Source organism: Nyctibius grandis, chromosome 31 (genome assembly GCF_013368605.1).
Source record: "Nyctibius grandis isolate bNycGra1 chromosome 31, bNycGra1.pri, whole genome shotgun sequence".
In the NCBI taxonomy this organism is placed as follows: domain Eukaryota; kingdom Metazoa; phylum Chordata; class Aves; order Nyctibiiformes; family Nyctibiidae; genus Nyctibius; species Nyctibius grandis.
The window spans coordinates 953,544-976,404 of NC_090688.1; the positions used below are offsets into that span (position 1 = coordinate 953,544).

Below are 22,861 nucleotides of genomic sequence, written 5' to 3' on the forward strand. Positions count from 1 at the left end.
AAACCCTCACAGTTGGGCCAGAGAAGTGATGAAAAATGGACTTGGAGAGGCTGTGAAATTGTCGTCTTTGGCCCACAGAATTCAACCAGACATGTGGGAACAGGAGGGTGCAGGGCCGGGACGTTTGGGGATGGGGATGTGAGTTAAGAGAGAGGGAATATGGGCAGTAGGGGAAGCAGGGATGTGGGGTAGGGGAACACAGGGAGGTGTGAGGGGAGAGGGCACAGGAGGTAGGGGACCAGGAGACAAGGAGATTGGGGGACCCAAGGACAGCAGAGGAGGGGACAGAGTGACATGGCGGGGGACACGGTCACAGCCATGGCAGGCTGGGCTGCTCTCTGTGGGCAGGTGGGTGTCCCGGCGGGGTGCAGGATGGTCCTGGGAGTGCTTGGGGCTGGGCCAAGGGGCCGGTGACCCCATGTGCTCCCTGGCACCGGGGCTGGGGGACCCCTGGCTCATTAGTGTAAGGGTCAGTGGGGCTGGGCTGCAGTTCAGGAGCACAACGGGGGTAGGGGGGTGTCACCCCCCTCCGTGGGGCTGGAGGAGCAGGGGGGTTGTTTTTCTCCCACCCAAGGACTTTTGAGGGGGCCCTGCTTCACCCTGGGCTCTGGAGGTGAGCAAGGTTTAGGGGGGGTCTGATGGTCCAGAGCCCCCCAAAAGGACCTGCCCAGGGTAACCCGGGGTTTCCAGCCCTGCCTGCACCTTCCTGCTGCCTGAGGGGAAAAGGCTGGAGCAGCTTTCCCCCGCCCCACTGCCTGTCCTCAGGGAACCCCGGTGTCCCCGTCATCCCGTCCCAGGTCTCCAGGGCCTCGGACCTCCCTCTGCCCGGCCTCTCCCAGCTCCCAGGGGCGGCCACGTGTCCTGTGTGGGCTATAATTACCCGGACACATTCCTGGGGGGTCACAGGAGCTTCCCGGAGCGGTGGCAGGCGGTAAGGGGGGACAAGTGCGTGGCACGGCACAGCGCGGCACGCCGTGCGGCGAGGCAGGACGTGGCACACGGCGTGCACAACACCGGGCTGCAAAGCGTGTGGCCTGAGCGAGGACGGGCGACACCGGGCAAACACAGCGAGCGACACGCGAGGCGCCGCTCGTGCCGGGGCGGGGGGTGACAGCGTGCAGCATGCCGCGGCGCCAGGCCGCGTGGCACACAAGGGCCGGCTCGCCCCAGCAGGGAGCGGTGCAGGAGGGCGCACGATGTGCAACGTAACATGCAACTCGCAGTGCAACGCGTCGTGACACGCGATAGTGCGACGTGAGAGAGCGCAACACGTGACGGGCAGCGCACGGCATCGCTGCTGCACCGCAGGGGTGGGACAGGCGGCCTCGCTGGGGAGCTGTGCTGGGGACCAGCAGCTTTGCCGCTGTTGGAGCACCAGTAGTGTCGACTGGGGCAATGGCTGGGGAAGGGCTTGGTGGCCTCTGCTGTAGGGCAGGGGGTTTGATCGGGGACATGGACTGAGCTATGGGGCTGTGGCTTTCAGCGAGGGAAGCAGCGTCGGCTGTGGGTCAGTAGCTTCATCCTGAGAGTTCAGCAACGAGGCAGATGAGGGACATCAGCCTCAGCTATGGGGCCGCGACGTGGTCCGCTGGTGCCACCTACGGGGCTGCAGTTTTGCCAAGGGGCATATGGGGCAGTAGCAGTTGCCGGTGGCCTGAGCTGTGGGGTAGAGGCTTTGGCAATGGATCCAGTGGCTTCACGATGGGGCAGCGCCGGTAGCAGGACCCCGTGTCCCCAGCCAGGACTCCTGCCATGGCCCAGAGGCTCTGGCTAATGGGGTGGCACCCTGACCCCCCTCCCCTCCATATGTTCCCACAGGCAAGATGTGGGTTGCAGAGGGGCCAGCCCCGGACCAGTGGCACCTGCGGGACGGGGCCCACGCCGGACACTTCCTGGCCGTGGCCGACCAGCTCCGCACCGCAGGACAGCTGGTGGACGTGGCTGTGGGCCCAGAGGGCGACGTGGCCCATGCTGTGGTCCTGGCCTCCATCAGCTCCTTCTTCCTCCACTCCCTGGAGGGGAGGACCAGAGCGGTGTGCCAGGGCCCCCTGCTCCGTGTCCCCCTGCCACCCGGGGCCACGCTGTGGGGCTGGCGGGCCGTGCTGGCCTTCGCCTACGGGGGAACTGTGCCCCACGGCCGGGAGGAGGAGGTGGCAGAGGCTGCCCGGGCCCTTGGGGCCCCCCGGGTAGTGGCCGCCTGTGCCCTGCGGCTGGAGAGTGACCCCCAGGAGGGGGGTCCCGAGCCCCTGGATGAGCAGTGGGAGACGCTCAGAGCCATGGAGCAACTCCACGCCAGCGGCCTGGGCTGCGACCTCCAGCTCCGGGCAGGGGACGAGGTCATCCCAGGTGAGCAGAGGTGGGGGTCCTCCAGGAGGGGCTGGGGAGGGGGACAGGGTGTGCTGGGGCAGCTGGGTCCCCCAGCAGGGGCTGGAGGGCTGAGGCTCCAGGTGGGGATTAGGAGGTGCCCACAGGGCTGGCCGCTCCGGAGGGCTGGGGGTTTGCGGGGGTGGGCAGGACGCTTGAGTTCCCGGGGGCTGCACAGTGCAAAGGGTCCCCCACTGCTCCCACTGTTCTCCCTCCTTCCCCCTAGTTCAGCGCCTGGCCCTGAGCTGCTCCTGTGACTTTTTCCGGGCCCTCTTCACCTGCCCCATGCGGGAGGCCACCCACGACCCCGCCGCCCCGCTGGCCACGGGGCTGTCCCCAGCCGAGCTGCGTCTCCTCCTCTCCTTTGCCTACACTGGGGCTGTGGCAGGGCCGTGGCCCGCCGTCCTGGAGGCAGCTGAGACCTCCCTGCGCTACCAGGCCTGGGGGCTCCTCACGCTCTGCCTGGATGTTTTCACCCGTGGCCTGACCCCAGAAACTGGCCTGGATGTGCTGGCCTTTGCTGGGGCTTACGGGCTGGCCCAGGTGGGCCGCGTAGCAGAGGACTACATCTTGGCCACCTTCCCCAGCGTGGTGGCCACACCGGCCTTCCTGGATCTTCCTGCACACCTTCTCATCCGCCTTCTGCGCTCTGATGGTCTCAATGTCCTCCATGAACTGGAGGCCTTGGAAGCAGCATCCCGGTGGCTTATGGCCAATGGAGATGGCCAAGAGGATCTAGCCAAGGAAGTCCTGTCATCTGTTCGCTTTGCCCTCATGTCCGGCCGGGAGCTGAAGAGAGTCTCATCAGTGACTGCAGGGGTAGCTGACCCAAAGGTCCTCCGTGAGCTTGTGGTAGCAAGTTTGGCCCCCATGGCCCAGTTGCCATGCCGAGTGCGTTCCTTGCAAGAGGTGCTGGTGGTTTGTGGTGGAGACAAACAGACGGCCAACCTGGCTGCCCGGAAGCCCAGCAGAAACCTCTGGTTTGCCCACCGCTACCTCAGTGCTGTGGGGCTGGTGAAACAGGTTGAGTGGCGGGCACTGGGACACTTTCCTGATGGCCCACGCTTCCGCCATGCTGTAGCTGTGGTGGGCAACATCCTCTACATCCTAGGTGGAAAGCGCTACTATGGTGTCCGTGACACCCTGGCCAGTGTCTACAGGTGAGAGCTACAGAGGACCTAGAGGTGCCATGTGGCACCAGGACATTGTGGGGTCAGAGGAAATGTTGGCAGAGCTAAAGCTGCCCCAGGGAGCCAAGGCATTGTGAGACTGAAGTTGATCAAGAGGTCCCAAGGCATTCTGGGATTGGTTGAGTGTAGGACTGGGAGGCGCCCTCCCACTTCGGGGTGTTACAGGCTTTTTGGGGGTAGGGCAGGGAGACTCTTATCTGGAGATGCCTCAGGGCATTATGGGTTTGGTATTGCCCAGGAGGAGGGGATATTCCCATCAAAGGACCGTGTGGCCCCAAGGCATTATGGGATTGGCTGGTTGTAGGTGGGTTGTTGCCCTCAGTGGTGCCAACATCACCTCATGGCATTGTAGGTAACAGGTAGTCTCATGCCCCCTTTACCTCTCAAACCCAGGTATCAGCCTATGGATGATTCCTGGGAGCGCCTGGCCAGCATGACCTGTGGGCGGAGCTACTTTGCCGCTGTGGCACTTGGGGATTTCATCTATGCCCTGGGGGGCAACTCGGGGGAGCTCTACTGCACAGACACTGTGGAGTGCTATGACCTGGCCGACGACACCTGGAGGTGAGACCGCTCCACGTGGACACCTGCTTTCCTCTGCCCTGGGTGCCCCTTGCACAGGCCAGTGGTGGTGCCCATTGAGTGGTCTTTGGGTCACTGAGACTCCAATGGAGAATGGGCCTATAGTGGCCTTTGAGAGAGGACTACTGGGTGTTGAGCAGCCATGTCCCTTGGGGGGGGTCATTGAGTGTTGGCCAGTGTTGTCTATTGGGTGGTAAATGAGCTTTTGGCCAATAGTATTCACTGAGGGCCTGTGGGCCATCTGCCAATGAGTTGAATCATTTAAACATCTTCCAGCTATGTTCATTGGGTGCTCTGTTGGGTGTTGGTCAATATTGTCCATTGAGTGAGTCCACTCTGTGTCTTTTGGGGTCTACAAACTGTTGAACGGTGATGTCCCTTGGGCATCCATATGTGTTAGCTGATGCTGCCCACTGGGGCTCGTTGGGTGTTGGCCAGCGTTGCCTGCTGAGCAGCCATGGCTCACTGGGGAACTCCTGGGCAGGCAGTCACCACGGGGCAGCCCTGCTTAACCTACCCTTCACCCTCTCCCTCTCTCCTTGCCCAGGAGGTGCCAGCCGCTGCCGATGGCTCTGTGTGGGCACGCGGCGTGTGCCCTGGATGGTGCCCTCTACGTGTCAGGGGGGTGCAATGAGGCACAGTGCCAGGCGTCCTTGCTGCGCTACATCCCGGGTGCACCTGCCGTGCTCCTGGCCCCCATGAATGGCCAGCGAGCTGGCCACATCATGGAGGAGGCAGGTGGGCAGCTTTATGTGGCTGGGGGGCTGTGCCAGCGGGATGGGCAGAGTGGCTACAGGGACCAGCTGGCCTTTGAGGTCTACAGCCCCAAGCTGGACATCTGGGTCCTCCTCAGCCCCCTGCCCCACGCGCATGTAGTTGGGGGCGCAGCTGTACTGGGGGGGGAACTGCTCGTACTGGGAGGGTACAGTCATGAGACCTACCGGGACACCCACTTGATCCACGCCTACCAGCCAGGCACCCGGCGCTGGATCACCCGGGGCACCTTGCCCCATGCCTACACTGACCTCCAAGCCTGTGTCCTCACTGTACCTCCTGCCTTGCGTGGCCCCAACTGCCTTCAGGACCCCTCGAGATCACCTGACACCCCCAATAATACTTAGGGGGGCTTAAAAGCTCTGCACCCCACACTGGGATCTCTAGGTAGCATCCATAGGCACCTCCGTGGGACAAAATTGCCCCAGATCCCTCCCCCAGAACAGGTTCCTCCTGTGAACCCCCACCCCCCCATCCCCAGGGTACATGCCCTAGACTGTGAGGAACCCGTGGGACACAAAGACTCCCCACACTGCAACCCTGCACTCCCTGCCCTGAGCTCTTCACTGGGAACTGGGAATCCCCCAACATCTGCCCCCCCACCCCTGCCCCAGCTTGGGTTAAATAAAAATGGCTCCTGAACTGCCCAGCTGGGTCTTGTTGTTTCTGCTGGGCAATCCAGACATCCAGGTGCTTCTCACAAGGAACAGGAGATCAGGAGACCAACAGCCTGAGTGGCCTGGATGGGTTGTGGTGGGGACCAGGATTGCCTGGATTCCTGGGTGCCCTAGGGAGCGATGGTTGGAGGGCACTGGGGCTCTGGGTGCCTGCGTTCATCGGGCAGGGGTGAGGGTGTGCATGTGTCTTGGGACTGAGAAGTATCTTGGGGTACATGGGGGATCCTGAGGGAATAGGAGAGTCCTGGGGATGCCAGGGTTTTGGAGTAGATGACAGGGTAGATGGTGGGCATTGGGGGGTCCTGGGTGCTTTGGGGTTCCTAGGTGGTTCGGGGAGGTCTTGGCTTTTTGAAGTGACTTGGAGTGCTGTTGTATGGAGACGGGGGAGAATCCTAGGGAGGACTTGCAAGGAGAGGCGGAGGTAACGGGGATTCTGGGAGATATTGGGGTACCAGTGGTACGTTTGGGGAGAGAGTTGAGGGTCCTGGGGTCTGTAGGGGAGGGTTGCAGGCTCTCATGGCTCCCCAAACCCATATTTTAGATGTGGTCTAATGACCCGTCTTCATTTTAGCCCGCACCTGGGGCTAAACAATAAACAGTTTTTCTCTCACCCAGTGTCCCTTCCCCAGAGGAGGAAGGGAATTGGGAAAAGGAGGGAGACTTGTGTGTTGAAGTTAAACAGATTTAATGAAATAAAGAAATCGATATAAATGACAACACAAAAGAGACAAAATTATACTTATCTATAGAGCACCAGCAAGTTGCTCCAGGAATCGCAACTGTTAGAAATGAGGGAGAGGAGAGACAAGAAGAGCAGGAAGAACCTCCCCTTCCCAGCAAGCCCTCTCTTTTATAGTGAGCTTGATGTCAATGATACAGAACACACCTCTGGGCCAGCCTGGGTCAGCTGCCCCGGATTTAACTGCTGAGGGCCTTGATCACCATGGCTGGCCACACACTGAAACCAAATCCCAGTGAAACCAGGACAGGATTCCACCCCTTATTCTATATCATTTACATCCAGTCACTAGTATTTTCCCCATCCCTCAACATACATCCACATCTACACACAGATATTCTCTCCAGTCCATGGGCCATCTCTCCAATTTAGTCCAGATCCGTGGGTTCCATTCCTCATCATAGTCTCTCAGGGCAGGAAAAACATTGGTGTGGGATTCACTCAGTTGGCAAATCGTGACCAGGCCTCAATACGGTGTCATGGACTGTTGAAGTTGGGCACAGCAGGATGATGTGTTGCATCTTGATCTTATAGCTGGTGTATCTGGTGCAGCCCATGTTCAGGGTCTGGGGTGATTCTTACTGTAACAAATGACACTTGGCATCATACAGTTCAAGTTATTGGCTATTCTTGCCCAGAACCAAATCTCCTTGGGGTACACATTTACCTTCCCCATCCTCCTGCATGATCCACCAGGTGCACACAGGTCCTTGAACAAAAGCAATTCCACACATGGGTTTGCCTTTGCTCAAGGCAGGAGTAACCCAAACTGTTTTCCCCAACATATTTCTTGCATGAACCACGGGGACTTTATCCCTCTCTATGGTGCGCAACAGCTCGGACTGGGCAGGACCAGCCCGACTGACAGATCCACTGGTATTAACTGACCAGGTGACCTTTGCTAAGTGCTCATCCCAATTTTTGAGTGTCCCCATCACCCATTGCTTTCAGGGTCGTCTTCAACTGCCCATTATATCGTTCCACTTTCCCGGCGGCAGGTGCATGTTGGGGATGTGATATATCCATTCAATACCAGGCTCTTTAGCCCAGGTGTCTATGAGGCTATTTTGGAAACGAGTCCTGTTGTCTGACTTTATTCTTTTGGCAGTGCCATGTCGCCACAAAATCTGCTTTTTAAGGCCCATAATAGTGTTACGGGCGGAGGCATGAGGGCAAGGTCGTGGCCATCGCCTGCATCTTCCAACCGGCTGATCCACCAGCTTCTGCTCCAACGCTTTCCTCTGGGCCCAGGTTTCTTCTTGGAGCCCTTCCTACAGAGCTGGACCACCCTGATGCTCTCACCACCCCGCTTTGGCCGCCGAGGTCGTACTTGTCTACCCATCAGGAGACCAAAAGACCTGACAGCACCACGTGAGGGAGAGCTGGGGAAAGCGTGCTGCCAAGTGACAACGTGTGACCTTCCCTCGCGCCCTCGACACCGTTCCCTCCCCCTGCGGCACTCCAGCCCAGGCAGCACGCAGGAGCACGGGCAAGAGGCACAAATGCATCTGCCGTGTGGCACAAGGAGGCTGCGGATGCTCCTTGGTCCCCGCACAGCTCGGCCCAATCAACTTGTTCTTTTTCCCCCTGAAAAACACTACTTAAAGCAAAAAGCATTTGCACCCTCAGCCCCTGAGAGCCTCCTGTCAGGGGGAGGGGACACCCCAGCCCCTCTTAACCCTTTCCATGACAACAGGAGCTGGGGAGGCTCTTGGGGTGGGGCGGCATACGGGGACCCTCAACATCGTCTCCAGGGATACGCCAGAGAGTCCTTAGCAGCCAACAGGGCCAGAAGGCACCATGGTGCGGCCACCACAGCAGCTCCCAGCGCGTGGCCCTCGGTTCCCCCCGGCACCCCGGCTCCTTCAGCCGCTTGTGCTCCCCAAAACCATCTATCCCCAAGGTAGGAAACGACCCCCACCCCTGCAGCACGGGGATGTCCTTGGGGGCCAGAGCTGAGCTGACCCCCACCCGTCACTCCTGGCTCTCTTGCAGGCTCAGCCATCCTGTACCAACTGCCCAGGCAGGAGCGGCCCTTCCTCGCAGCCTGGGCACCCCCAGGCGTGGGGGCACCCCCGGCCCCTCAGGCACCACCAGCAGGTACGGCACCCCTGGCTGCTCGGGCACCCCGACTCTGGGCACCTTCAGCACCCCCCACCCCGGGCACTCCAGCCCCACCACCCCTGTCCCCCCAGCACTTTTGGGGCAGCGCTGCAGCGAGCCCAGCCAAGCGTCCCTGCCCTCGCCTGCCTGATGCGCGCCCAGTCGACCCCATTGCCGGAGAACTGCCCAGATCCTTGGGGCCAGCTCTCCCCTCTCTCCCCCAACAAGCCAGTCTCCTCCCCAATGTGCAGCCCCGTTCCCCCCAGCACAGCAGCTCACCCCACAGGCAGCGCCCTGGCCACGAGCTCCCCACGTGCCTGGCGCAGGGCTGGGGGACGTCGGCCATCGGGGCCGGCTCGGTGGGTGCCCCTCGAGGCTCCCCCCAGCTCAGCACGGCTCCTGCTCCCCACCCAGCTCTGCAGATGGCTCCGTGCGGCTGCTGCTTTGGCTCCCGGCTCTTCAGCATCCAGAGGACCGTCATCCCAGTGGCCCCAGCCCCCCCGGTGACCCTGACGTCCCAGCACAGCACTGGGATGTCTGCACAGAACGACACCTCCAGCACAGCCACCACCGCAGGGACAGCCCCGGACAGCACCATCCCACCAGGCAGTGATGTCCCCCCCAGCGCCTGTGCTGCCCCCCACGACCAAGGCCCTGGGGACCTGGCAGGTGACCCCAACACCTATGATGAGGAGGCTCTTGAAGAGGCCCTGAGGCTCCTTGATCCCTTCCTGGACACGGTGGGGCTCAGCCTGGAGGATCTGTGCAGCAGCCTCACACCTGGGCACCCCAGTGGCACCAGCATTGAGGGGACAGCGGTGGCCCCAGCCCCCCCAGTGCTGCAGACGTCCATCCCCGGCTGGCAGCAGATGCAGGGCCAGGCTTCAGGGAACACCAGCTGCAGCACGGCCACCTCCACGGGGACAGCCCTGGGCAGCGACATCCTCCAGGGCAGCAACATCCCCCCTAGCCCCTCTACTGCCCACCACGACCACCACACTGGGGACTCAGAAGGTGACCTTGAAGTGCCCCAGGAGGCAGCTCTCAAGGAGACCTCGTCGCTCTTTGAGGGCTCCATATATGCGGTGGAGGTGGACCCGGAGAGTCCCTCCAGCAGCCCCGTGCCTGGGGCACCCAGTGACACCGACACTGAGCAGACAGCGGTGGCCCAGGCCACCCCAGTGCTGCCGATGTCCACCCCCAGCTGCCAGCACATGGAGGGGCAGGCTGGAGAGGCCATCAACTCCGGCACGGCCACCCCTGTGGGGTCACCCCTGGGCAGCGACGTCCACCCCAGCCCCTGTGCTGCCCCCCACAACGACAGCGTTGGGGACCCAGGAGGTGACCCTGAAGTGCCCCAGGAGGAGCCACTCGATGAGACCTGGTGGCACTTTGAGTCCTCCATGGAGGTGGTGGAGGTCATCATAGACAGTGCCACCAGCAACCCCATGCCTGGGGACCCTGGTGACACTGCTGTGGCCGTGCCACAGAAGCGGGGACAGAAGTGGGGGCGGAAGCGGGGGCAGAAGCGGGGGCAGAAGCGGGGGGCAGAGCACCTCGGCCACAGCACCCTGCAAGCGCAGGGCTCTCGGAGGCAGCATGGGAGTGGCGGGGGCGGGATTAGTCCCACCACAGTGGTGAGAATGGGATGGGGGGAGTAGGGGATGGGGCAGGAGGGTGGGTGTATTTGGGGAGGGAGGGGGTTAGAGTAGCTTTGAGGGGAGTTTGTTCTTGTTTTTGCCATTAAAAGCTGTTTGTGTTTGTCCAGAACCGCTCCGTGCCTGAGTGGGACGGGGAGGGAGCGTAGGGGGCACCAGGAAACGGCACCACAGGGGTGCAAAAGCCCCGCTGAGCCCCAAATCGGAGCCGGCGAGCTCCGAAGGGCACCGAATCGCCCCCAGAGCCGAGTCAGCGCCAGCGGGGCAGGGACTGCTCTGTCCCCTTCCCCAGGGCAGCCAGGACACACGGGTCCCTGCAGGGCTCACGCCCACGGCCCCACGCAGAAAGCAGCACAGAGCCCCTGGGACAGGGACAGACCTGGGGGGGCTGGGGACAGACACACGACAGTCAGGGCTGCAAGGCCTTCGTCCTGAGCACCACCAGTGTCCCCTCCAGGGGGGACAGGGCTCGGGACAAAGCCCTGCAAAGCCTCAGGACAATCACGCCCTTCCTCGGGTCCCACCGCACTCAGCTCTGGGGCGCGGCTTTGCCTCAGTACCGCAGCAAAATCACCCCAAATCCCCCCCAGAATGGGGAGGGGGGGAGGGAGCTGCAGGCCAGGCAGGGACCCTCCTCCCCTTGTCTGGCTGCACCTTGGGCAGCCGCAAGACCAGCAAGGGGGGAAAGGAATCGTGAAAAATCCTCACACCGGCCCGAAAGCGCCCGGAAACTTCCTCTCTCTTTATTGCCCGTTTCCCAGCCGAGCTTCTCAAGCCGGGGCCAACGCAGCCACCGGTGCCTTCGGGAAGCAGCTTCACCTCTGCGGGTCTGGCTGGCACAAGGGGCAGGGTGAGGTCCCCGAGGGGCAGCCCCCAGCGCCAGGGGTTGGGGGGGCTGAGCCCCTGCCTTAGGGCATCCCAGTGACCCCCAGAGCCGCTCTGGAGCCCGGGCGGGCGCAGCCCCGTGGGCGTCAGCACGGCCCAGCGCAGCTCCCGCTGCCTCATTTTGCAGGCGCCGGCCGTGAAGTCCTTGCCTGGCACAGGAGACTGAATCGGACTGAAGCATGGTTAGCTGTGAAAACTGGCAACTTTATTTCAAGGGCTAAGTCGGCTGCAGAGGATGTGTGTGCTGGGAGGAGCTGCGGCTGCCTTTGGGTGGGCAGGCATTGACCCAGGGGGAAACAGTGATGGTAACCTGCAGCCTGCACTGGATCCTGTCCATCTTGCTGTTCAAGCCTTCACCCCTTTAGGTGCTGCACGAGGTCCTGCAGCAGATTGAAGAGTTCCACGAGCTTCTGGAGTGGAAATGGACAGGGCCTAAAGCTGCCCGACTGCGTGGGAGTTGGCGTCTGCAAGGGGGTTGTGGTGAGGACTGGCTGTGGCGCTGGAGTAGCCGTCACTGCTGGGCGCAGTCCCATCTGGACCAGGATCCAGTCGTAGAAGTGCTGAGTGGAGGTGTAGACTCCGGGCTGCCTTGGTCTCCCACAGCCATAACCCCAGCTGGTCACCCCAACAAGCCAGAAGTAGTCAGCGCTCTTGTCTTTGCAGACGAGAGGACCACCGCTGTCACCCTGCAGCGGGGGAGAGAGGATGAGGTGGTGTTGGGTGGCCGCTGCCAGCGCTCCGGCTGGCTCCTTCTCTCTCCCAGCACCTGCCGGAGCCGTGTTCACTGCGCAGAAAGGCTCTGCTCAGGTGCTGGGGCCTGCAGAGCCTTGTGTGGGAGGGGGTCGGGGGCCTGTCGGGTGGGGCTGTCTCTCATCTCTGCACAGTGCTGCTGCGTGTGTGGGAGACGCATGTTGCAGGCCTGGGCTGTGGGCCTGTGGGCTGCCAAGAGCACTGGCTGGGCTTTGTGGGTCTCTGGGACAAGGGGGCACCGGGCAAGGACCTGCACGTGGGCAAGGGGAGGTGAGCCCCGAGAGCGGTGGGGACCCAGCGGTGGGAGGGTGACTTGCCAGGCCCAGCACGCGCCGGGGTAGGGTTGGGCGGTGGTGACAGGGCTGCCTGTGCTGCTGGGGGTGACTTGTAGCACGCTCCTACCTGGCAGGTGTCGATGCCACCCTGCGGGTAGCCAGCACACAAGTTGTGGGTGTGGATGGCCCCTCTGTACCACCAGCTGCTGTTACAGAGCTTGGCGTCAATGAGGTGGACCTGGGCCTCCTGCAGCGCATCGCTGGGTCGTCCAGCTGTGAGCACAGGAAGGAATTAACAGCCAGCAGCTCGTGGCCACTTCTCCTGCCCTGTCTGGACGAACCCCCCTCTAGGGCTTGCCTCTGCCTCTGCAGAGGCATCGTACCGGGCTTTCCCTTCTCTCTTGCTTTGGGCAAGGGCTCAGCCCACGTCTCTGTAGGCACATGTCCCCGCAGCCTGACTCGGGCTGTCGCCTCTGCTCTCAGGAAGCCCAACCCGCCTCCCCCGTGTGCCAAGCTGGCCCCCAGGACACGAGCACTTTTGGCAACTCACATCTTGGAGTCGTGGAACCCCAGCCGCTGACGTAGCAGGTGGTCAGCTCTGACACTCTCAGCGAGAAGTCGGGCACACAGGCCAGCTGGACATAGTAGCCGCACTGGACAGGCTGGTCCAATACCAGCAACGCAATGTCGTTCTCCTCCGGGCCATGTGCGTAGTTTTCGTGAACCAGGAGCCGCGCAATATTGCGCACTTGGGTCTCAGGGCCCTCCTGGCTCAACTGGGTGGCCCCGATCACCACGCGCCACGTGCTGATGTGGCTGGAAAGCGGATGGAGAGAGAGCTCAGAGGGAGCGGAGCCACGTGCTGCAGCAGCCCAGCAGCTCCCTGCCTCCTGCTTCACGAGGGAGAGGGGAAAGCAGCTCTGCGGAGGGTGTGAGTGCCCTCGCATGCCTTAGGCACAAGGAGCGTGGAGCTGGAGGCTGCTGGGCAGCAGTGGCACGAGCCCAGCCTTCTCCTGAGCAGTCTCTCAGGTGGGCTCGGGAGTGCCTGGGCACTGGGCGTACCGCAAGGGCAAGGGAAGGGAGCAGCACGTGGTGCTGCGGGCAGGGCACCTGCTGGTGTTGCGGGGACATGCCCGTTCCCTGGTCCTCCTTACCTGACCTTGATGAAGCAGTGGGCTGCTGTGAGGACCCACTGTGAGCTGATGAGGGACCCTCCACATACATGCCCCGTGCCTGTTTTCCAGGGAGCCTGGATGCTGACGATCCAGGGCCAGGCTCCTGGCTGGGCATCTGTGCCACCCACGACGCGCGATGAGCCATAGCGAGAAACCATGGGCCGCAGCCCGCAGGTCCCTCTGTAAGCAGAAACTCATCAGTGTCCTGCTCGAGGGCTTGCTGCTGTTCAGGCTGAAGGGCAGCCGTCTTCCCTCCCCACCAGGCGCTGCATGGACAGCAGGGCCAGGGAACCCCATGGGGCGTGTGTCTGCCCATGCCTGGTTCTGCTTTAGCCCCGCACACAAGTTGTGCCAGCAGCCTGGGTGCTGGCAAGGAGCTGAGGCTCCCCCATGGGCTTGGGGAAGCTGTGTCGTGGCCACGGGGGACAAGCGCGCACACCCCAGTGAACCCCATAAGTGTTGCCCAAGCTCCCTCCCAGAGCCTCGGGCCACTTACCCACAGCTGTCCCACATGCCGTGCACAGGCCAGCACAAGGCCAGCAGGACGATGACGCGGAGCAAATCCATCGCTGCCATCAGCACGTGTCAGCTGCAAGAACTGAGGGCTGGTCGCCACCAGTGCAGCAGCCGACGTAGTGCTGGCAGCACTGACGGTGCCCGTGGTGCCCTTGGCCCCGGGGATGATGTCACAGAGGGGCTGGTTGCGGGTGCTGGGCACGGTGGCCAATGGGCGGGGGGCAACATGGGGGGTTCCAAGCAGGAGGGGAGGCACAATCTGGGATCAGATCACCTCGACAGACCCCCACTGAATGCTCTGCTTGCGGGATGAGGGTGTGCAGGCGCCGTGGCAGGCAGCAGCGCCTGGCTCCCAGCACTGCCTGCTAACAGCCAGCAGGAAAGAAACAAGTGTGGCATCACAGCCTCCTTGGGAAGGTCACCGCCACCCTGCTCTCTGCAGCCGTGTGCCACCAGGTCCTTCCCACAAAACATACCCCAGACAACAGAACTCCTACGGGCAGTATGCACGTTTGGGTGCGAAGAGCCAGTCTGGTTGCAGGTGCAGCAGGTGGGCAGGGATGTGCCAGCCAAACAAGGCCAGCGTCCCCAAGCAGCGTCAAGCCTCCTGCTCAATGCACAGTGAAACGCAGATGCAGCACAGCCCACGCTGGCTGTGTCAGCCACAGCAACGCCCTCGGCCAGCCTCAGGCTCTTGCTGTCTGTGAGTTCTAGTGCTCTTCTGGGCCAGCGATGACAAGGGCGCTTGTGGCACGTGGTCCGCGTGGCCAAGGACAAGAAATGTCAATCTCTAGGCAGAGAGGGATGCTCCTGCTCTCAGCCCCACATGCCAATCTGCAGGGCTTTGGTAAAGCCTGGATCAGCAGCATCTCCTCAGTCTGCCTTCTACAGCTGTGTAGTGGGGCCTTGCTCCCATGCTGGAGTGCAGGGCAGCCGTGGGAGAAAAGCAGGAGCCAGCCACGTGCATTGCATTTGCTGAGCAGGGCCATGTCCTTGGAGGGTAGAGAGCAGGATTTTGAGGAAGGGCGGCCTCAAAGCTCATGAAAGGTGTTGGAGCTTCTTGCCGCCATCCTGGCTTGTGTGGATAGAGGTAGGGCACAGAGCTGGGTGCACAACCTGCTTCCTAGGGTGACAGGGCAGGCTCTGTCTGAACGTGGAATAGCTGCTCTCAAGGCCCTTGAGGCGTAGCGTGGCTTCATGGGCACCAGAACTGGGTCCCAAACAAACCGGACCCAAGGCTGCTTTGTGTTTTGAGAACTGACCCGAAGGCGGTGCCCCACATCTGCTTAGAGCAGAGAGGAGGGATCTGAGGGCCCAATATGCAGAGCTGACCCCCATCACAGGGAGGTCTGCAGCCTGCCTGGAGCCCGAATCAGGGATATCACCAGGCAACTCCCCAACCTGGTGAAGGCCACAGACTACTAACCCCTGCTGATCTTCCAGACAGGTGGGGAAGAAGCTGCATCCCGTAGTCTGAGGGGGATGAAGAAAGACTACAAGGCCCTAGGACGGTTGGTGAAAGAGTCTGGGGCACAAGTTGTTTTCTCCTCCCTCCTTCCATTTTCAGGTGATGACGTGGGATGGAATAGTAGGATTCTCTCTATTAATGCCTGGCTACGAGACTGGTGCTACAGGTAGGGCTTTGGGTTCTTTGATAATGGCTGGTTTTATAAGACACCAGGCGTGACGGTAATACATGGGAAAGGTTTATGTCGTAGGGGCAAAAGGGTTCTGGGACAGGAATTAGCAGGGCTCATTCGGAGAGCTTTAAACTAGATTCGAAGGGGGATGGGGTAGTAGCTGGGCTTGCACCACTGGGGCAACGCTCTAGTGTTGAGGTAGACCAGGAGGCCTCCCATCCCCCTGGGGTGAAATCGGTGTGCCCAGCTCGCTCCCTGAAATGCCTGTACACCAATGCACGCAGCATGGGGAATAAACAGGAGGAGTTAGAAATCCGTGTTCGGTCGGGGGGCTGTGATCTAGTGGCAATTACAGAGACTTGGTGGGACGCCTCGCATGACTGGAATGTGGTCATGGATGGCTATGTCTTGTTCAGGAAAGACAGGCCGCTAAGGAGAGGTGGTGGAGTTGCTCTTTATGTGAGTGAGCAGCTAGAATGTATTGAGTTCTGTCCAGGGGCGGATCAGGAGCGAGTTGAGAGTTTGTGGGTGCAAATTAAGGGGCAGGCTGGCAGGGGTGATACTGTTGTGGGTGTCTATTACAGGCCACCGGATCAGGATGAGGAGGGTGATGAGGCCTTCTACAGGCAGCTGAGAGCAGTCTCTCAATTACAGGGCCTGGTTGTCGTGGGGGATTTCAACTACCCTCATATTTGCTGGGAGGCCTACTCAGCCAGCCATCCTCAGTCCAGGAGGTTCCTCCAGTGCATTGATGATAACTTTCTGATGCAAATGGTGGATGAGCCAACTAGGAGAGGAGCGCTGCTGGATCTTATCCTTACTAACAAGGAGGGTCTGGTTGAAGAGGTGAAGGTTGAGGGCAGCCTTGGTTGTAGTGACCATGAGATGGTAGAGTTCAGGATCTCATGTGGCAGGAACAGAATAGCTAGCAGAATCACAACCCTGGACTTCAGGAGGGCCAACTTTGGCCTTTTCAAGCAATTGTTAGGGGAAAACCCATGGGACAGGGTACTAGAAGGTAAGGGGGCCCAAGAGAGTTGGTTAGCATTCAAGGACTGCTTCTTCCGAGCTCAAGATCAGAGCATCCCAGCAGGTAGGAAGTCAAGGAAGGGTACCAGGAGACCTGCATGGTTAAACAGGGAACTGCTGGGCAAACTCAAGTGGAAGAAGAGGGTGTACAGATCATGGAAGGAGGGGCTGGCCACTTGGGAGGAATATAAGTCTGTTGTCAGAGGATGTAGGGAGGCAACTAGGAAAGCTAAGGCCTCCTTGGAATTAAACCTTGCAAGAGAGGTCAAGGACAACAGAAAGGGCTTCTTCAAATACATTGCAGGTAAAGCCAACACTAGAGGCAATGTAGGCCCACTGATGAATGAGGTGGGGGCCCTGGAGACAGAGGATAAAAAGAAGGCGGAGTTACTGAATGCCTTCTTTGCCTCTGTCTATACTGCTGGAGGCTGTCCTGAGGAGCCCCGGACCCCTGCGGCCCCAGAAGAAGTCAGGATAGAGGAGGAATCTGTCTTGGTAGATGAGGGCTGGGTCAGGGACCAATTAAGCAATCTGGACGTCCATAAATCCATGGGCCCTGATGGGATGCACCCGCGGGTGCTGAGGGAGCTGGCGGAAGTCATTGCTAGGCCACTCTCCATCATCTTTGCTAAGTCGTGGGCAACGGGAGAGGTGCCTGAGGACTGGAGGAAAGCGAATGTCACTCCAGTCTTCAAACAGGGCAAGAAGGAGGACCCGGGTAACTATAGACCGGTCAGCCTCACCTCCATCCCCGGAAAGGTGATGGAACAACTTGTCCTTGGTGCTGTCTCTAGGCACATCAAGGACAGGGGGATCATTAGGGGCACTCAGCATGGCTTCACCAAGGGGAAGTCATGCTCAACCAACTTGATAGCCTTTTATGAGGACGTAACCCAGTGGATAGATGATGGTAAAGCTGTGGATGTGGTCTATCTCGATTTCAGTAAAGCGTTTGACAAGGTCTCCCACAGCATCCTTCGCAGCTAAACTGAGGAAGTGTGGTCTGGATGATCGGGTAGTGAGGTGGATTGTGAACTGGCTGAAGGAAAGAAGCCAGAGAGTGGTGGTCAATGGGACTGAGTCCAGTTGGAGGTCTGTGTCTAGCGGAGTCCCTCAAGGGTCGGTACTGGGACCAGTACTATTCAATATATTCATTAATGACTTGGATGAGGGAATAGAGTGCACTGTCAGCAAGTTCGCTGATGACACAAAACTGGGAGGAGTGGCTGACACACCGGAAGGCTGCGCAGCCATTCAGAGAGACCTGGACAGGCTGGAGAGTTGGGCGGGGAGAAATTTAATGAAATATAACAAGGGCAAGTGTAGAGTCCTGCATCTGGGCAAGAACAACCCCATGTACCAGTACAAGTTGGGGGCAGAGCTGTTGGAGACCAGCGGAGGGGAAAGGGACCTGGGGGTCCTAGTGGACAACAGGATGAGCATGAGCCAGCAGTGTGCCCTTGTGGCCAAGAAGGCCAATGGCATCCTGGGGTGTATTAGAAGGGGTGTGGTTAGCAGGTCACGAGAGGTTCTCCTCCCCCTCTACTCTGCCCTGGTGAGGCCGCATCTGGAATATTGTGTCCAGTTCTGGGCCCCTCAGTTCAAGAAGGACAGGGAACTGCTAGAGAGAGTCCAGCGCAGAGCCACGAAGATGATTAAGGGAGTGGAACATCTCCCTTATGAGGAGAGGCTGAGGGAGCTGGGTCTCTTTAGCTTAGAGAAGAGGAGACTGAGAGGTGACCTCATTAATGTTTATAAATATGTAAAGGGCAAGTGTCATGAGGATGGAGCCAGGCTCTTCTCAGTGGCATCCCTTGACAGGACAAGGGGCAATGAGTGCAAGCTGGAACACAGGAGGTTCCACATAAATATGAGGAAAAACTTCTTTACGGTGAGGGTGACCGAACACTGGCACAGGCTGCCCAGAGAGGTTGTGGAGTCTCCTTCTCTGGAGACATTCAAAACCTGCCTGGACGCGTTCCTGTGTGATATGGTCTAGACAATCCTGCTCCGGCAGGGGGATTGGACTAGATGATCTTTCGAGGTCCCTTCCAATCCCTAACATTCTGTGAAGTCACCCCCAGCAGCACAGGCAGCCCCGTCACCACCGCCCAACCCTACCCCGGCGCGTGCTGGGCCTGGCATGTCACCCGCCCACCGCTGGGTCCCCACTGCTCTCGGGGCTCACCTCCCCTTGCCCACGTGCAGGTGCTTGCCCGGTGCCCCCTTGTCCCAGAGACCCACAAAGCCCAGCCAGTGCTCTTGGCAGCCCACAGGCCCACAGCCCAGGCCTGCAACATGCGTCTCCCACACACGCAGCAGCACTGTGCAGAGATGAGAGACAGCCTCACCTGACAGGCCCCCGACCCCCTCCCACACAAGGCTCTGCAGGCCCCAGCACCTGAGCAGAGCCTTTCTGCGCAGTGAACACGGCTCCGGCAGGTGCTGGGAGAGAGAAGGAGCCAGCCGGAGCGCTGGCAGCGGCCACCCAACACCACCTCATCCTCTCTCCCCCGCTGCAGGGTGACAGCGGTGGTCCTCTCGTCTGCAAAGACAAGAGCGCTGACTACTTCTGGCTTGTTGGGGTGACCAGCTGGGGGACAGGCTGTGCGAGACCATGGAAGCCCGGAGTCTACACCTCCACTCAGCACTTCTACGACTGGATCCTGGTCCAGATGGGACTGCGCCCAGCAGTGACGGCTACTCCAGCGCCACAGCCAGTCCTCACCACCACCCCCTTGCAGAAGCCAACACCCACGCAGTCGGGCAGCTTTAGGCCCTGTCCATTTCCACTCCAGAAGCTCGTGGAACTCTTCAATCTGCTGCAGGACCTCGTGCAGCACCTAAAGGGGTGAAGGCTTGAGCAGCAAGATGGACAGGATCCAGTGCAGGCTGCAGGTTACCATCACCGTTTCCCCCGGGTCAATGCCTGCCCACCCAAAGGCAGCCGCAGCTCCTCCCAGCACACACATCCTCTGCAGCTGACTTAGCCCTTGAAATAAAGTTTGCCAGTTTTCACAGCTAACCATGCTTCAGTCCGATTCAATCTCCTGTGCCAGGCAAGGACTTCACGGCCGGCGCCTGCAAAATGAGGCAGCGGGAGCTGCGCTGGGCCGTGCTGACGCCCACGGGGCTGCGCCCGCCCGGGCTCCAGAGCGGCTCTGGGGGTCACTGGGATGCCCTAAGGCAGGGGCTCAGCCCCCCAACCCCTGGCGCTGGGGGGCTGCCCCTCGGGGACCTCACCCTGCCCCTTGTGCCAGCCAGACCCGCAGAGGTGAAGCTGCTTCCCGAAGGCACCGGTGGCTGCGTTGGCCCCGGCTTGAGGAGCTCGGCTGGGAAACGGGCAATAAAGAGAGAGGAAGTTTCCGGGCGCTTTTGGGCTGGTGTGAGGATTTTTTCACGATTCCTTTCCCCCCTTGCTGGTCTTGCGGCTGCCCAAGGTGCAGCCAGACAAGGGGAGGAGGGTCCCTGCCTGGCCTGCAGCTCCCTCCCTCCCTCCCCATTCTGGGCGGGATTTGGGGTGATTTTGCTGTGGCACTGAGGCAAAGCCGCGCCCCAGAGCTGAGCGCGGTGGGACGCGAGGAAGGGCGTGATTGTCCTGAGGGTGACCGAACACTGGCACAGGCTGCCCAGAGAGGTTGTGGAGTCTCCTTCTCTGGAGACATTCAAAACCTGCCTGGACGCGTTCCTGTGTGATATGGTCTAGGCAATCCTGCTCCGGCAGGGGGATTGGACTAGATGATCTTTCGAGGTCCCTTCCAATCCCTAACATTCTGTGATTCTGTGATTCTGTGATTCTGTGAAGGTGGCCTTAGAGAAGACAACCTGTCTTTTGTGGATACTCTGCTATTCCAGCACCAGATTTTGCAGGTGGTTAAGGGGGATTGCCGTGAGAGGTGGGCACACTTCACAGAGAAGTTGGGGTCATTTTGAGGAGACGAAGCTGGCAGAGACAGCAGTACCCAGGAAACCCCATCAGTAATGCCTTGGAAGTCCAAGATGACCTAGCGAACAGCACCTGAAACACCAAATCTGTTCACACATGTGGCAAACCTGGGAGCAAGGGGAAAAAAATAACCGGGGTTTAGGTCGCTTGTTTGGGAGGAGACAAGTGTGGAGAAAGGGAAGAGTCAAGGAAGATGAGGGGGCTGTTCAGCCTGGAGAAGAGAAGGCTCTGGGGAGACCTTCTACCACCTTCCAGTGCCTGAAGGGGCCACAGGAAAGCTGGAGAGGGACTTTTGACAAGGGCATGGAGTGATGGGATGAGGGGGAATGGTTTTAAACTAAAAGAGGGGAGATTGAGATTAGATATTAGGAAGAAATTGTTGACTGTGAGGGTGGTGAGACCCTGGCCCAGGTTGCCCAGAGAAGCTGTGGCTGCCCCCTCCCTGGCAGTGTTCAAGGCCAGGTTGGATGGGGCTTGGAGCAACCTGGTCTGGTGGAAGGTGTCCCTGTCTGTGGCAGGGGCTTGGAACGAGATGGCCTTCAAGGTCCCTTCCAACCCAAACCACTCTGTGATTCTGTGATTCTATGGTTTCTTGGAATACGCGGGCTTTTCTCGGGAATTGTATGAATATTCATTTTCCTATAATGTATATTAGGAGCGTGCTTTTGTCCCTGGGTGTGCACGCCAGGAGGAGAGATCCCCCATGAACCCAGCACTGCAATAAACCAGTGTCGGCTTTCTAAACTAGCATTTGGGTTAGAGAGTTTTCTTGGTTACTACTTTCCGGTAACAGTGCCAAATCCTCCCAAGTACGAGGAGGGCACGTACTAACACAGTGCCTGGGGTGCACAGACAGCCCCAGTGTCTCATCGTGACGTGTTGTGCAGAATCCAGCCCTATTTTGGGAGCACGCAGGGGCGGGCACTGTCCCATCCTGGGTGTCAGGCACCTGGGGACAGCATGGCCGCCACCGTGAGGGATCTGGAGCTGCTCCTTTCCCCATCAGGAGACCAAAAGACCTGACAGCACCACGTGAGGGAGAGCTGGGGAAAGCGTGCTGCCAAGTGACAACGTGTGACCTTCCCTCGCGCCCTCGACACCGTTCCCTCCCCCTGAGGCACTCCAGCCCAGGCAGCACGCAGGAGCACGGGCAAGAGGCACAAATGCATCTGCCGTGTGGCACAAGGAGGCTGCGGATGCTCCTTGGTCCCCGCACAGCTCGGCCCAATCAACTTGTTCTTTTTCCCCCTGAAAAACACTTACTTAAATATACTTTAATATACTTAAAGCAAAAAGCATTTGCACCCTCAGCCCCTGAGAGCCGCCTGTCAGGGGGAGGGGACACCCCAGCCCCCCTTAACCCTTTCCATGACAACAGGAGCTGGGGAGGCTCTTGGGGTGGGGCGGCATACGGGGACCCTCAACATCGTCTCCCGGGATACGCCAGAGAGTCCTTAGCAGCCAACAGGGCCAGAAGGCACCATGGTGCGGCCACCACAGCAGCTCCCAGCGCGTGGCCCCCGGTTCCCCCCGGCGCCCCGGCTCCTTCAGCCGCTTGTGCTCCCCAAAACCATCTATCCCCAAGGTAGGAACCGACCCCCACCCCTGCAGCACGGGGATGTCCTTGGGGGCCAGAGCTGAGCTGACCCCCACCCGTCACTCCTGGCTCTCTTGCAGGCTCAGCCATCCTCTACCAACTGCCCAGGCAGGAGCGGCCCTTCCTCGCAGCCTGGGCACCCCCAGGCGTGGGGGCACCCCCGGCCCCTCAGGCACCACCAGCAGGTACGGCACCCCTGGCTGCTCGGGCACCCCGACTCTGGGCACCTTCAGCACCCCCCACCCCGGGCGCTCCAGCCCCACCACCCCTGTCCCCCCAGCACTTTTGGGGCATCGCTGCAGCGAGCCCAGCCAAGCGTCCCTGCCCTCGCCTGCCTGATGCGCGCCAGTCGACCCCATTGCCGGAGAACTGCCCAGATCCTTGGGGCCAGCTCTCCCCTCTCACCCCCAACAAGCCAGTCTCCTCCCCAATGTGCAGGCCCGTTCCCCCCAGCTCAGCAGCTCACCCCACAGGCAGCGCCCTGGCCACGAGCTCCCCACGTGCCTGGCGCAGGGCTGGGGGACGTCGGCCATCGGGGCCGGCTCGGCGGGTGCCCCTCGAGGCTCCCCCCAGCTCAGCACGGCTCCTGCTCCCCCCCATAGCTCTGCAGATGGCTCCGTGCGGCTGCTGCTTTGGCTCCCGGCTCTTCAGCATCCAGAGGACCGTCATCCCAGTGGCCCCAGCCCCCCCGGTGACCCTGACGTCCCAGCACAGCACTGGGATGTCTGCACAGAACGACACCTCCAGCACAGCCACCACCGCAGGGACAGCCCCGGACAGCACCATCCCACCAGGCAGTGATGTCCCCCCCAGCGCCTGTGCTGCCCCCCCACGACCAAGGCCCTGGGGACCTGGCAGGTGACCCCAACACCTATGATGAGGAGGCTCTTGAAGAGGCCCTGAGGCTCCTTGATCCCTTCCTGGACACGGTGGGGCTCAGCCTGGAGGATCTGTGCAGCAG

The 22,861-nt window shown here is 60.5% G+C and overlaps 3 protein-coding genes across 3 annotated transcripts; 2 read left to right on the forward strand and 1 right to left on the reverse strand.

Moving 5' to 3' along the window:
• Nucleotides 1-890: 890 nt before the first annotated feature.
• Nucleotides 891-5,559, forward strand: KLHL33 (kelch like family member 33). Its single transcript, XM_068420680.1, has 5 exons — nt 891-931; nt 1,819-2,346; nt 2,591-3,524; nt 3,948-4,118; nt 4,684-5,559. Exons 2-5 carry the CDS (start codon nt 1,824-1,826, stop codon nt 5,255-5,257), a joined length of 2,202 nt encoding a protein of 733 aa, XP_068276781.1. The 5' UTR covers nt 891-931; nt 1,819-1,823; the 3' UTR covers nt 5,258-5,559.
• An 84-nt stretch (nt 5,560-5,643) lies between these two features.
• LOC137675039 (proline-rich protein 36-like) lies at nt 5,644-10,090 on the forward strand. Its single transcript, XM_068420928.1, has 3 exons — nt 5,644-8,229; nt 8,322-8,426; nt 8,844-10,090. Exons 1-3 carry the CDS (start codon nt 8,127-8,129, stop codon nt 10,088-10,090), a joined length of 1,455 nt encoding a protein of 484 aa, XP_068277029.1. The 5' UTR covers nt 5,644-8,126.
• A 1,235-nt stretch (nt 10,091-11,325) lies between these two features.
• LOC137674892 (acrosin-like) lies at nt 11,326-13,739 on the reverse strand. The gene is made up of 5 exons (XM_068420688.1): nt 13,669-13,739; nt 13,152-13,352; nt 12,548-12,813; nt 12,125-12,270; nt 11,326-11,658 (listed from the first exon to the last, which is right to left on the reverse strand). Exons 1-5 carry the CDS (start codon nt 13,737-13,739, stop codon nt 11,326-11,328), a joined length of 1,017 nt encoding a protein of 338 aa, XP_068276789.1.
• Nucleotides 13,740-22,861: the final 9,122 nt, after the last annotated feature.